This window comes from Malaya genurostris, chromosome 3, assembly GCF_030247185.1.
Source record: "Malaya genurostris strain Urasoe2022 chromosome 3, Malgen_1.1, whole genome shotgun sequence".
Classification (NCBI taxonomy): Eukaryota; Metazoa; Arthropoda; class Insecta; order Diptera; family Culicidae; genus Malaya; species Malaya genurostris.
This window is the reverse complement of record NC_080572.1, coordinates 137,103,746-137,118,464: the sequence shown is the minus strand read 5'-3', so window position 1 is coordinate 137,118,464 and position 14,719 is coordinate 137,103,746. Positions and strand designations below refer to the sequence as shown.

General features: G+C 38.0%; 1 protein-coding gene across 9 annotated transcripts in view; it reads right to left on the bottom strand.

Moving 5' to 3' along the window:
• Nucleotides 1-6,169, bottom strand: part of LOC131435136 (uncharacterized) — a 252,550-nt gene extending 246,381 nt beyond the window's left edge. For 4 of the 9 annotated variants that reach the window (XR_009230449.1, XR_009230450.1, XM_058602700.1 and 1 more), the window contains exons 1-2: nt 6,043-6,156; nt 5,160-5,677 (exon numbers count right to left, since the gene is read on the bottom strand). Coding sequence is in view for 5 of the 9 variants with exons in the window: in XM_058602700.1 (XP_058458683.1) it covers nt 5,160-5,315 (156 nt within the window). In the remaining 4 variants the exon portion in view is untranslated. Of the gene's footprint in view, nt 1-5,159; nt 5,678-6,042 lie in introns of all 9 variants that reach the window. The other 5 variants (XM_058602702.1, XM_058602701.1, XM_058602704.1 and 2 more) reach the window with 5 other exon arrangements.
• Between the last annotated feature and the right edge of the window lie 8,550 nt (nt 6,170-14,719).

Here is a 14,719-nt window from a genome sequence, read left to right as displayed (position 1 = left end):
CCGTACCAAGCAGGATTTACTGGAGCCCGCGCCACTACGGATCACATATTCGCGATAAGAAGTGTCGTGAATACAACGTACCCACGCATCACCTATTCATTGACTTCAAAGCGGCATACGACACAATCGATCGAGAACAGCTATGGCAGGTAATGCACGAATACGGTTTCCCGGATAAACTGACGCGATCGGTCAAAGCAACGATGGATAGAGTGATGTGCTACATCCGAGTATCTGGTACGCTCTCGAGTCCCTTCGAATCTCGGAGAGGGCTACGTCAAGGTGATGGACTTTCTTGTATCTTGTTCAATATTGCCTTGGAAGGTGTGAATCGAAGAGCGAGGACCGACACGAGTGGCACGATCTTCCGAAAGTCCGTACATCTTTTTGGCCTCGCTGACTTGATATTAGACACGAAACCTTGAGAAGATGATGGAAACCTAAATCGGACTGAAAGCTGAAGCTAGGCGTATCGGACTAGCCATAAATGCGTCGAAAACAAAATACATGAGGGGAAGAGGCTCTAGGGAATAAACACTACGCCTCGTACCTCGAATATTGATAGACGGTGACGATATCGAGGTGGTTGGCGAGTTCGTGTATTTGGGCTCTCTGGTGACCGCCGATAATGACACCAGCAGAGAAATTCATAGACGTATTTTGGCAGGGAATCGTGCGTACTTTGGACTCAGAAAAACCCTCCGATCGAGAAAAGTACGACACCGCACGAAATTGACCATCTACAAAACGCTCATTAGACCGGTTGTTCTCTATGGCCACGAGACCTGGACTATGCTGGCAGAGGATCAACGCGCTCTCAGTGTTTTCAAAAGAAAGGTACTGAGGACCATCTATGGCGGAGTGCAGATGTAAGACGGAACGTGGAGACGGCGTATGAATCACGAATTGCAAAAGCTGCTAGGAGAACCTCCCATCGTACGGACAGCTAAAATCGGACGTCTACGATGGGCTGGGCATGTCATAAGGATGTCCGACGTCAGCCCAGTGAAAATGGTTCTTGAATCTAATCCGACTGGTACAAGAAGAAGAGGAGCGCAGCGAGCAAGGTGGATCGATCAAGTGGAGGGTGATCTCAGAAGCATCCGTGCATTGAGTGGCTGGCGACGAGCAGCCATGGACCGAGTTATGTGGAGACGTATGCTTGATACAGCAAATGACACCCCAGGCCTATAGCTGTTAGGTAATAAGTATATATATATATATATATATATATATATATATATATATATATATATATATATATATATATATATATATATATATATATATATATATATATATATATATATATATATATATATATATATATATATATATATATATATATATATATATATATAGACTGTTCCAGAAAGTATGGACGCAACCAAAAATCGCTGCCATTTCGCAATGGTTCAGAATCTGTCAATTTTTATGGCTGCGTCCTGTTGTGCAGTTGTTTATTCGTTTTCATTAGTTTGTTTCGAAATGCGTGGGCTTACAGCAGAACAACGTCGAAAAATTGTGTACAAATGTTGCACAGAACGCGGACTGTCACTGAGAAAGATAGCAAAAATGGAAGGAGTAAGTGAAAAAGCCATATGTTCGAGCCCCGCCCGGGATTCTTAGTGTCAGAAGGATCCATAGTACTGGCCATGCAATGATTCTGTACACTAAGAATCGGCTGCGAAGTCTGTTGAAACAGAAAGGCCAAATTCCACAAAAGGAATGTAATGCCAAAACTTTGCTTTGCTAAGTGAAAAAGCCGTGCGAAATGCAAACAAGAAGTTCGGTAAGGATAACACCTTTGAGGATAAACCGGAAACGGGTCGAAAAAAAAGGTCCTGCTAACCCTCAGGTGGATAAACGTATACTGAAGGCGTTGGAGCAAAAGAAGGAGGTTTCAATTCGGGATGTGGCCAAAAAAGTGGACACTTCGAAGTCAAATGTTCTTCGTGCTAAAGAACGTTTGAATCTTCGAACCTATAAGAAGCAGAAACAACCAAAACGTAGTCCGAAGCAAGAAGCATCGATCAGGCCGAGGGTTCGAAAGCTGTACAATACGATTTTTGCTGGAAATTTGAACTACATAATCATGGACGACGAAACCTACGTGAAACTCGATTACAAATCCTTGCCGGGACCACAATATTACACGGTGTGAGAAGGGCAAGTGTTAAACCAGTCCGAGACATCGATTGAGGTCAAAAAATTTGGTAAGAAAGCTATGGTCTGGCAAGCAATTTGTAGTTGCGGTAAGCTTTCGAAACTCTTCATCACCACTGCTTCAATGAACATCGAAATATACATCAAGGAATGTTTACAAAATCGACTTCTATCCATGATTCGAAGCCACAAGGATCCTGTTGCCTTCTGGTCAGATCTTGCTTCTTGCCACTTCTCGATATCAACGGTAGAATGGTATACTACCAAAAATGTCACTTTCGTCCCAAAAGACATGAATCCACCAAATTGCCCACAACTTCGACCAATTGAAACATTAACGAAGGCACATCTTAGGAAACATGTCTCGGCAGCCGAAACCATTCAACAGTTCGAAAAAGATTGGAAAAAAGTGTCTGTACGAAATTTAATGAGGAACGTTCGCAAGCTAGTCTACAATGGCTAAGTAGCAAATGTTGAGAATTATTCTATTGTTGTAGTTTAATATTATCAGTACATCGAAAAAAATTTGAATATCTCACACTTGTGCATTATTTGCTGCGAAATCAAAGTGCGTCCATATTTTATGGGACAGTCTTTATATCGAGGGATCTGTCAAATGATGAAACGATGAAACAAACTTACGTCTTTTAATGCAGTTACCACAGAAAAGTATTTAAAAGAATCCCATAGTTATACTCACGCTCACGAGAAAGGTATCATTGAAATTAACAGGTATCTTTTATACTCTCATACACCGACCCCGATCAAGTATTGCCCGAACATTTCTAAAATATACTGTCATTGTTCTATTCGGGAAATGTTTTCGAAATGGTAGATTGTCATTTTCATATCTATGTTCATTGTAGTACAAGCAATTGTTGTCGCATAGTTTTAGCCATATATAGTTTGTTTAAAAATAGAAGGTCTAGCAATCAAACCAATTTAATCCCGATACTTCCAGACAAACTGATAAGTATAAAATTTCAATTTCAAGAGCGAATTTTTATACATGACTTCGAAAAGTTGACCAAAATTCTTTCCAACTAACAGTATAATTCTTCAATCAGACAGGTCTGTTTAGTTGTTTGCCGGCTCATCGTTCCCGGTTCCTGAAATACCGAGTCGGTGAGTCACTTCAATTTCACAGAAACAGCTCTGCCGTTTTTTTCATACTCAGATTCAAATGAAAAGTAATTTAATTTATTATGTTAGTTGCTGGCTAAACGAACAGTTTTCAACGATATGTTTTGTCGTGAATACGACTTACTTTACTATGGGGTGCCTTTTCAAAATTAGCCATATGGAAGAATGGGCAGAACTTAATCGTGAATATCTCGACTTGTATTAAAGGCAGCAACATAATTCTTTCACCATTTCATCAAAAATATAATCAGGAATTTAGGATAATATTTAGAACAGTGTGAGATAACCACAAACAACACAAATATTAAATTTTCTCAAACTTTGAAAACAACGCGGAAAACTCTTCACTTTTGCTTGGCTTTTTCGCGCAAGGACGACGATTTTGAGATAGTCAGGCACATATCTTCAACTGACTGCGTATAAAAGGGGAACCGTGGTCGAAATTCGACCATTTCTTCTTGTGCGTTGGATGGAAGCAGACGTCGTGGGACCAGCAGCTTCGGAGAGTGCACCTTCTGCGTGGTCAAAAACCTCAAACGCTCAGGTCGCAACTCTCATTTAGACTTCAGTCGTCAGGTGGAGCAGTCGTCAATGAAAGCAGACCTTTTGCGTGGTTAAAAACCTCAAACGATCAGGTCGTAGTTCTCATTTGCTTCCGGTCGTCAAGGCGAGAAAACGCATTAAACCCGTTTCGCAGCATTTGGCACTGCGAGCGGATGTGTCGGTTTGTACACAAAAGCTAGTTTCAATTCAAGCAAGAACTATTTCATCAGCAGCTGATGCTTTGCATTGGAGAGAAAGAAAATAAGAAACGAAAAGTGGACAACATTATACAAAATCAGCCATTCTAATGGCTCTAAATGTTCTCTAAAGAACTATTAAGATTACTTCTTTGCAAATCGAAGGTAGAAATCATCAGTTTAGTGAAAATCCAAAATAATTTGATTTACTTCGTACACACTTCGATCAACTATCAATTCGAATTCGAAAGTGTAAAGAAATCGTGTCAGTTTTATTCGTATTCACGACATCCAGTTATGTCTCTGACATTACACACCCGTACTTTTTTTGTTTCGATTATAGAGGTTTTAACCTTAAGGTCATTCACCTCTTCGGGCAAGAAAAACCTTCTGACCCTACGTTGAGGATCGAACTCAGATGGGCTGCGTGAAAGGCATCGACTAACCCATTACGCTATACCCTTCCCCCTCATATATTGGTTACCAGCTACTAGTTCCCGGTTCCGGAAGTAGTAAACACACAAACTTCTTTTGACTTTTGTTCGAAAACGGCTTGCGGTTCCAAAACAACAAGGTGAAGTGTGTTGAAAATTTCAAACCGAATTCCACTAAACTTGGCTCAAAAATGTTTATAAATTGAAAAGGTTATGCTAGTTTATGTGCACATCAATTTTTCTGTTATTATCAAAAGAAAAAGACCTTTGTAATATTCATGAGAGTATGAGTTATATGGAAAAAGCATCAATGCATCACTAAGTGGGTTTAAGCAGGTTTTTTATTAAACTGAATACTGATAATTTCTTATATAAAATTAAAATTGCGGTTAAGGCATAATAACAAGTAGTAGCTTGAAGGAAAGTATTTATTCAAATCGAATTTAAAGCTAAATTATAACTTTAAAACATATGCAACATCGATTGTTATAGCTCCTACAAAAATTGTCTTCAAACTAAAATTATTTCGAAATGAGCATTTAATACAACTTTAAAAATTGCAAGGAACATCAAACTAATTTCAGCAGCTAAAAAAGATGAAAATTGTTTCTTATATGTACAGGAATACCATACGAAAAGCACAGAGCAATACTTTTACAAAGGCAATGGTACGCACTCGATACTTATCTTCAGCGATAGTATCCTCGAAAGAAGCAATCGGTGCTGGGCCTAACCGTTTTTGTTTTCTAACAGTAGTAGGCAATATATCAATCTCAGGAACATCCGATTGTGTCGTTTGGTCGTGATATTGCCTCTCTGTGCTACTATCCATTCTTCGTTAATTGAATATTCATTTAGTAACCATAAGGTTCAGAAGGTAAAGCGTTGATGTCGTGGACCAAACCTTGCATGTTTGAGTTCCGATAACGGTAGATTATTTGCATTAGTATGACTAACGTTATTGAGTCTTTATTTATATGAACTTCTATATTGATAAAACTATTATTTTGGAATGCTGATATACCGTATTAGTTAATATTTATATTTCTTTTTCTCGTAATACTTTCTTTGTTTTCAATTACAATAAATCCTTACTGAAAATCCTCAACACTCACATATCACAAAACCGTCTAGCAATCACTTGAGTAATACTTTATAGATGTAACACTAGCAGCTGCAAATTTTAATTTCCACCTAGGAAAATCGATACACGCAGAAGCATGTGTCATTTGGTTTAAAACTATCCAACAAATTATATATACGAAATAATAATTTGCAACACTTCAGCTAATTTTGTGGATTGTTTACAACGTTTGTAACAATGTTATTAAGTTTATGATAACATTGAGACAATGAGAACCAAGAAACAACATTTCTTTCGATTTTTTTGTTGATTGATTAAGTGTAATGTATTCATTTTACATCCCTGCATCATGCATCACTTATATTTATATCGGAATCGCTATCTTTTCGAATTTACATGCAAAAAAGTTTTATGCAAATTCGATAAAGATTTGTGACACATTTTGCAGTCAAAAAATCATTTGCTGAATCAGCACCTCTAGTAGTCATAATTAGAGCCCTATATAACAGATTAAATAAAAATTTTCACATGGAACGCACATCTTTTCTTACACTCATGGAATGAAAAAAGTTTTAGAAAACTACTGTTTCGAGCGATAATGAGCGCATGTCCTTTACAGGAAGTTGCTATAAACTATGGATGCTATAATGAAGAAATATTCATATTGCGCATGACATCACTTCCAGTACTTCTTACTAACCTTCTAATGTCCATTTGCAATGGTGAAGTGATGCCTTCCTCATATAATACATGTTCTAATAATTATTACTAAAAAAATGCCCAGGTTAGTGGTTCAATGCATAGGGCGCTGGTCTTACAAGCCAGTTGTCGTATGTTCGAGCCCCGACCTGGAAGGATTATTAGTGTCAGAAGAATCGTAGTTCTAGCCATGCAATGATTCTGTACGCTATGAATCGGCTGCGAAGTCTGTTGAAACAGAAAGGCTAAATTCCACAAATGGAACTTAATGCCAATACACTGGAGTCTTTTTTATGCGAGTTTAGTTCAGAGCCCGCGCCTAACTCTGAAACTTCGCATTAAAAAAAACCGCATAACTCTGAAACTTTGCATAAAAAAACCGCATAACTCTGAAGATTCGCATAAAAAAGTCGCATAAAAAAAGACCTTAGTGTACTTTGCTTTTGAATAAAAGCAAGAAAGATGTTCATATCAACAACTAACGTAACCTACAAATAAAACAGTGTTCAGCCAAGTTAACAATAACTTTTACATCTTTTGCATCGTTAATACGAATATCAGTTTGAACTTTTAAACACTCTTCACCGTGTCATTCTGGAACCGAATGTCGGGATTTATTGAGACGAATTTTGACGAAATTAAATCAATTATTAGGAAACTCAAAAACATGAAGGCTCCTGGTAATGATGGCATTTTTAATATTCTTATTAAAAATCTTCCCGATGTTGCCTTGAGACTCCTGGTTAAAATTTTCAACAAGTGTTTTTCACTAGCTTACTTCCTATACAGATGGAAAAACGCTAAAGTAATTCCTATCCTCAAACCTGATAAAAATCCAGCAGAAACATCAAGTTATCGACCAATTAGCTTACTTTCTTCTATCAGTAAACTTTTTGAAAAAATTATCTTGTTGAGAATGATGTCTCATATAAATGAGAATTCAATTTTTTTACCAGAGCAGTTTGGATTTCGTCATGAACATTCAACTACTCATCAACTTGTAAGAGTAACGAACATGATAAAAGCAAATAAATCTACTGGGTTATCCACCGGAGTTGCTCTTCTAGACATAGAAAAAGCATTCGACAGTGTTTGGCACAAAGGTTTAATAGCAAAAATGTCTGATTTCCAGTTTCCTATTTATTTGATCAAAATGATTCAAAATTATTTAACTGATCGTACTCTTCAGGTTAGCTATCAGAATTGTAAATCTGAATTGCTACTCGTACGAGCCGGTGTTCCGCAGAGTTCGAGCGTAGCTCCAATCTTGTATAATATTTTCACTTCTGATCTTCCAAATCTACCCGTTGGTTGTCAGAAATCGCTATTCTGTGACGACACAAGTCTGTTAGCCACAGGTAGAAATCTAAGAGTGATCTGCAGTCGCCTACAAAGAAGTTTAAATATTTTCAGTAATTATCTGTCGAAATGGAAAATTAAACCAAATGCATCAAAAATGCAATTAATTATTTTTCCTCATAAGCCAAGAGCTTCTTTTCTTAAACCAAACAATAATCACATTCTTAAATTGAATGGTTTGGAATTGACATGGTCTGATCAAGCTAAATACTTAGGTTTAACGTATGACAAAAAACTCACTTTCAAGGATCACATTGAAGGAATCCAGGCAAAGTGTAATAAATATATTAAATGTTCATATCCTCTTATAAACAGAAATTCTAAGCTTTGTCTAAAAAACAAATGGTTAATTTATAAACAAATTTTCAGACCAGCCATGCTTTATGCAGTAGCAATTTGGTCAAGTTGTTGTTCCACCAGGAAGAAAACGCTTCAAAGGATTCAGAATAAAATTCTGAAAATGATTTTGAAGCGTCCTCCCTGGTTTAGTACAAATGAGTTACACAGACTCACACATATAGAACCATTAGATGTAATGTCACATAATATTATAAGCAAATTCCGACAAAAATCGATGCAATCTTCAATTGAATCGATTCGCTCTCTGTATTAGTTAGTAAGTTAGTATATAAGTTCCTTTCCCCATTACACAATACAAGTAGGTTTAGAATTTTCCCTACACAAAAATCTCAGAATTGCGGAAGCAAATAATGTCCTCATGGTAATAACCAAATCATATATATAATAGGGCTGAAAAGTCACCACTTGTGGCTGAACACCCAATTTAAATTTTAATAATTTAATTTTTACTCATATTCCAATAAATATTTATTTGAAATAAAACCGAATGCCGGGTCTGGATAGAAATCGACCTTTTATTCGATCTTTTATTTGAGCTTCAGTTTATGAAAATCGATTAGGCTATATCTAAGAAAATTAATTGACCTCCGTTCTAAAATACTCAATCCCAATTTTCGGTACTACCCTAACCTGTAAATAATCCATAATATCAAATTATTTGAAGTCAAATTTAGAAGAACTTTCCCGTTTTACCTTTCTCATATAGAAAGGTTATGCATTAACTTGAAACATCGACTAGTAAAAATAGTTGCATATACCATTCTACTCAGTTCATCGAGCTGAGCAATGTCGGTGTGTGTGAGAGTATGTGTGTGCATGTGTCAAATAATCTAACTAGGTTTTCTCGGAGATGGCTGAAATTTTTTTGACAAACTTAGATTCAAACAAAAGACGTATGGGACATACGGAATCCCTAATTTCATCCAAATCCGATATTCGGTTCCGGAGTTTTAGGGTAAAGTGTGTTAAATATAAAGCGGCGAAACTTAACACGCAAAAAATGTTCTAAACTGGACTCAAAATAAAGCGGCGAAACCTAACACGCAAAAAATGTTCGAAAAAAATGACGTCACATAAAGCGGCGAAACTTAAATGTTCTAAACTGGACTCAAAACTACACAAATCGATAGCCATTATCAGTAGGCAACTAAACAAACCGATTTCGACTATCCTGGCTCCCGGTCACCGGTTCCGGAAGCACCGGAAATAGTGGTCATATATTCCAAAATGGATCTCACTCACTTTTCTCAGCGATGGTTTAACTGATTTCCACAAACATAGACTCAAATGAAAAGTCTCACAGTTCCATACGGAATTCCTGAATTTCATTTGGATCCGACTTCCGGTTCCGGAGTTATAGAGTAAAGTTTGTTAAATATTGTACACCGTGACTTAAAGCACCAAACCAAATTCGAAAGAAAAAAATTCTAAACTCGACTCAAAACTACACCAATCGATAACCATTAGCAGTAGACAACTAAACAAACGGATTCTATCCTAGTTCCCGGTTTTCGATTAACGACGGAAGATAGTAGTCATAAGCTCAAAAATGGATCTCACTCACTTTTCTCAAAAAACCGATATCCTCAATCTTAGGGTGAAAGGAAAGGTCTTATGTTCGTACCATAAATTGCTACACATTTTCGGATTCAACAAAAATTTTAACCGTCGTTTAGAGGACGATGGCAAAGTCGTATAGAAACCTTTGAAATTTGAACAGAAACTAGTAGAGTTAGTACCTCATGTTAGTTGGTGGCCGTACGAACCAATTTCGATTATACCTGTTCTCAGGTTCCGGTGCTGGAAGTACATATAATAGTGAACCTACTTCGTTTTCTTAAGGATGTCCTACGCGAGCAAAGAACTGTTTCATTCTGTCACTGTGACTGTGTCTAAAAATTGAAAGAATAATTCAAAGGATGATTTGTTTTAATTTTCGGGGGAAAAGTGAACAGAGCAGAAAATATTACTTTACCCGAAATTTGGAGCTTTGGCCCATACATGTTCAAATTCTTTATATTTAGGAGTAATAATTTTTGTAGAAGTAAAGCAAAAGTTAATGGCTATGAGGACTTCACCTTTTATTTACACGGTTTTCGCAATTAACACGATTTCTGGTGAGAGTTTTAAAAGCACTTTCATTTGTTTTTTGAGAAAAAATTAATAAACCTGTTTCAATCCACCTAGTGGTGTAATGATGCCTTTCTCATATCAATCATACTATCATATATAATACTGTGGTATTCTTCAAAATAATTTTCTTCGATTCCTAAAAACAATAACCGAAATCGGTTTGTTTGACCGTCTGCTGATAAAAAAAAACTATTAATTGGAGAAGATTTGAGGTCGATTTACTAAACTTTTTACGGCTTTTCGTCCTTTTCAGTGATGGTATACAATTTTTAACACACTTTACCCTATATTTCCGGATCCGGAAGTCGGAACCAGATGAAATTCAGGAATTACGTATGGGACCACAGGACCTTTCATTTGAACCTCAGTTTATGAAAATAGGTCGCGCCATTTATGAGAAAAGCTAGAAAACATATTTTCATTTTTTTGCACATTTTACCCCATAACTCCGGAACCGGAAGTCGGATCCAAACAATATTCAGGAATTTTGTATGGGACTACAAGACCTTTCATTTGAACCCAAGTTTGTGAAAATCGGTTCATCCATCTCTGAGAAAAGTTAGTGCACTTATTTTCACAATTTTTTGCACATTTTACCCCATAATTCCCGAACCGGAAGTCGGATTCAAATAATATTCAGGAATTTTGTATGGGACCACAAGACCTTTCATTTGAATCTAAGTTTGTGAAAATCGGTTCAGCCATCTCCGAGAAAAGTTAGTGCAAAAAAACGTTACATACACACATACGCACATACACACACACAGACATTTTGCGTACTCGATGAACTGAGTCGAATGGTATATGACACTCGGCCCTCCGAGCCTCGGTTCAAAAGTCGGTTTTCACAGTGATTGCATAACCTTTCTATATGAGAAAGGCAAAAAGGAAACAGGTTATCTGTAAGAAAACGATTATGAGAGCTAATTTAAAGTTTGAAAGTTAACTAAAATCATTCATTCAACAATTCACGGGAGTATTGGAGTATTGACTGTCGTTCCATAAAATGATTAATCAGTGGCTTTTTTCACCTTCAAATTATTGAAAGTTGCATTTTATCCGAAACAAAACAAACAAATAATCAAATATACGGTTTTTGGCATTATTACGTCGCATTTCCCAGGCACGGTTTCCGCAATTAACACGGTTTTGTTTAACACGGATTTTTTTAACACGGTACGTAACCCTCGTGTAAAAAGAGATCTTAGTATACCAGAATTTCAGTCACATTTTGTTTAAGAGGCGAAGAGGTTTTTGAAAATTTTGATATACTTACATGATTAATTTCTGGGTCTATTTCTTCGTTAAAGGGCGTCATTTGGTCCGAAAATTCGGCTGGTAAAATTCGTACTTTTGCGTCTCACTGTAAGCGACAGTTCCGCTCACTGGACAGATAGTTTCGATATGCGTCGAGGTCTGCTACGGCTTTGTCTGGAATAAGTCCATATTCTTGATGTACTTCAGTGAAGATGCGCAGGAGATGTTCAGCTGTTACTGGAAGTCCTTCGAAGACGAGCAACATTTTTATACTTGTTGGAGTTTGTTCGTCGATGCACACGTTAGAGGATTGGTTCTTCATGTATGCTAGATATAGTCACACGATGTTGAAAATTTTTGGGTCGCGAGGTCTAGCTTTCAAAAACCTACCATCGCCATTTGAAGACTGTTCAGTCAGTCGCACAATAGGTGGCCGCATGGGGTCCAGTTCGAATTGACTGTGATTTGTGCTGTCCGATGAAGTGATCGCTGTATTGTCTGTGTTGTTTTGTTATAGTGTTGTTTTGTTGGGAATGATTCGGTGATGTTATTTTCCGAGTGTTTTTTTTTTTCATAAATACGTTTATTTTATAGGCAATATACATAAGTTTTTCTTCGCCGTGGCATCCACAATACATAGTAGTTTAAACCTAATACATTTCGAATATCATATTAGTATGTTGGTACTCATTAGTTAATCTAAACACTATTTTGTTGTGAATACGACTTACTTTACTATGGGGCGCCTTTTCAAAATTAGCCATATGGAAGAATGGGCAGAACTTAATCGTGAATATCTCGACTTGTATTAATGGTAGCAACATAATTCTATCACCATTTCATTAAAAATATGATCAGGAATTCAGGATAATATTTTGAACAGTGTGCGATAACCACAAACAAGTCAAAAATTAAGTTTTCTTAAAATTTGAAAACAACGCGGAAAACTCCTTACTTTCGCTTGGGTTTTTCGCGCAAGGACGACGATTTTGAGGTAGTCAGGCATATATCTTCAACTGAATGCGTATAAAAGGGGAACCGTGGTCGAAAATCGATCATTCGTCATCTAACACTCGATGTGGATAGACGAATAACCTAGTACGACTAATTTCGATTTTGTTTTATTTTTTATTCCCAGTTGTCTACCTACCCAAGCTATGGGTAAAAACCGCCATAGATCCGAGAAGGATCCAAAGGATGCTAAGCGTCTGAAGCCAAGTGATGTACAGGTAAACGACCGTTTGCTGAGTAAAAACCAATATGCTGATCTGCCAGTTGATGTCGAAGAGGAACTGCAGAAGAAGGAAAAAATGCCGCCTTTCTACCTGAAGGGCTTCCCACCAACTCTACGCTCGGATTTCAACACACTGATCAGCAAAGGACTACAGGCAACAATCCGTTTATGTACTAAAGGCTACAAAATAACTGTTCCGGCTTTGAACCACTACAAAGGAGTGGAATGCTATCTGAAGCAGACAAAAGCGGAATACTTCACACACGATATTGCCGCCAACAAACCTATGAAGGTTGTACTTCGAGGACTACCCGACATGATGGAAGCCGAACTAAAGCAGGCACTGTCGGAGGCTGGACTACAGCCTTTGATGGTATTTAAAATGAAGCGACATAATACGGACAAAAAGTTTAGAGATCAACTGTACCTGATTCATCTGGAGAAGGGCTCCATCACCATGAGTCATCTGAAAACGATTAAATCGTTATTTCACATAATCATCGAATGGCAAAAGTATAAACCGGTACATCGGGATGTCACACAGTGCACGAACTGTTTGAACTACGGCCATGGAGCGAGGAATTGCCACATGAAAAGTCGGTGCGGGAAATGTGCCGAACCACACAATACCAGCCTACTAGATGACATCGCTGTAAAATGTGTGAACTGTGATGGTGACCATCCATCTACTAGCAAATCGTGTCCCAAACGTGCTGAGTTCACAAAAATTCGACAACAGGCGTCCCGCAAACAATCAACGCGCAAGAATGTTCCACAGAAGGATGAAGTTAATTTCCCACGGCTCCCACCGAAGAGGGATATTCCGAATTTGCCGCCACTTCCTCACAGCCATCCAAAAGATTCAGCCGCTGGATCACATAAAGAATCTTCCTCAAAAATCCCTCCTGGATGGGGCAATAATCAACCACAAGCAAAGGATGACTCTGGTGATTTATTTTCTGCTGAACAACTGATCGTCATTTTTGAAACAATGACAACAAAACTACGAAACTGCAGAACGCGGTTGGATCAAATCAACGCCTTAGGCAAATTCATCATCGAATATGCAATATAATGAGTTGGTTATAGTAAATTGGAATGCTTGCTCACTCAGGAGCAAAACTGCTAAATTGTCCGACTTTCTTCAAGAGAAGAATGCCGATATTGCTATTTTAACTGAAACTCATCTTAAACCTGAAATTTCTATTTTTATTTCCAATTACAGGATTCACAGGCTCGACAGGGCAACTACCAGAGGAGGGGGAGTTGCCATTGCCATTAAACGATCCATTCAGCACAGGCTTCTGTCAGCCTTTAAATTGCAACTCATAGAAGCCATCGGAATTGAGATTACAACGACGATGGGACCCATCATCATCATTGCAGCGTACTGCCCCAAACAAACCAATCTTCGAGATGGTACGTGTGCATCATTGAAGCGAGATCTGGCTATGCTCACTCGACGACAGAACAAATTCATCATTGCTGGGGACCTGAACGCACGGCATGAGCTGTGGGGAAACAGAAGACAGAATCGAAACGGATTCGTACTTGCCGAAGATTACGAAGCTGGACAATACAACATCTTCGCACCGGATCAACCAACGCGACTTTCCAGATCGGGAGTTCATTCCATTTTGGATATATTCATCAGCAACATTGCCATAGACAGCTCTCCGGTTGTCTTCTACGAGCTCTCTTCGGATCACTTTCCAGTAATATTGACGTTGGGATCTTCACCAGAAACAGTGCCTATTCAACCTCGGAGGAACTATTATCGCACCGATTGGGTCCAATTTCAACATATCGCCGACCAACTTATCAATATCGATTTGCCACTTGATTCCCCGATGGAAATCGATGCAGCCCTTTCTTCCTTCCAGCATTCAATCACAGTCGCTCGTGATAGGACGGTTCCAGTACAACATATGCCGAGTTCCTCTCTTCAAATCGACAGTGTCACCAAGAAACTCATCCGACTTCGGAATATCTACCGGAGGCAGTATCAACGAACTGGCATCCTATATAGGAAGACTACTTATAACAACTTAACTAGGATAATCCAGGAAAGGATATCTGAGCTTCGCAACAGGAACTTCCAGCAAAAGCT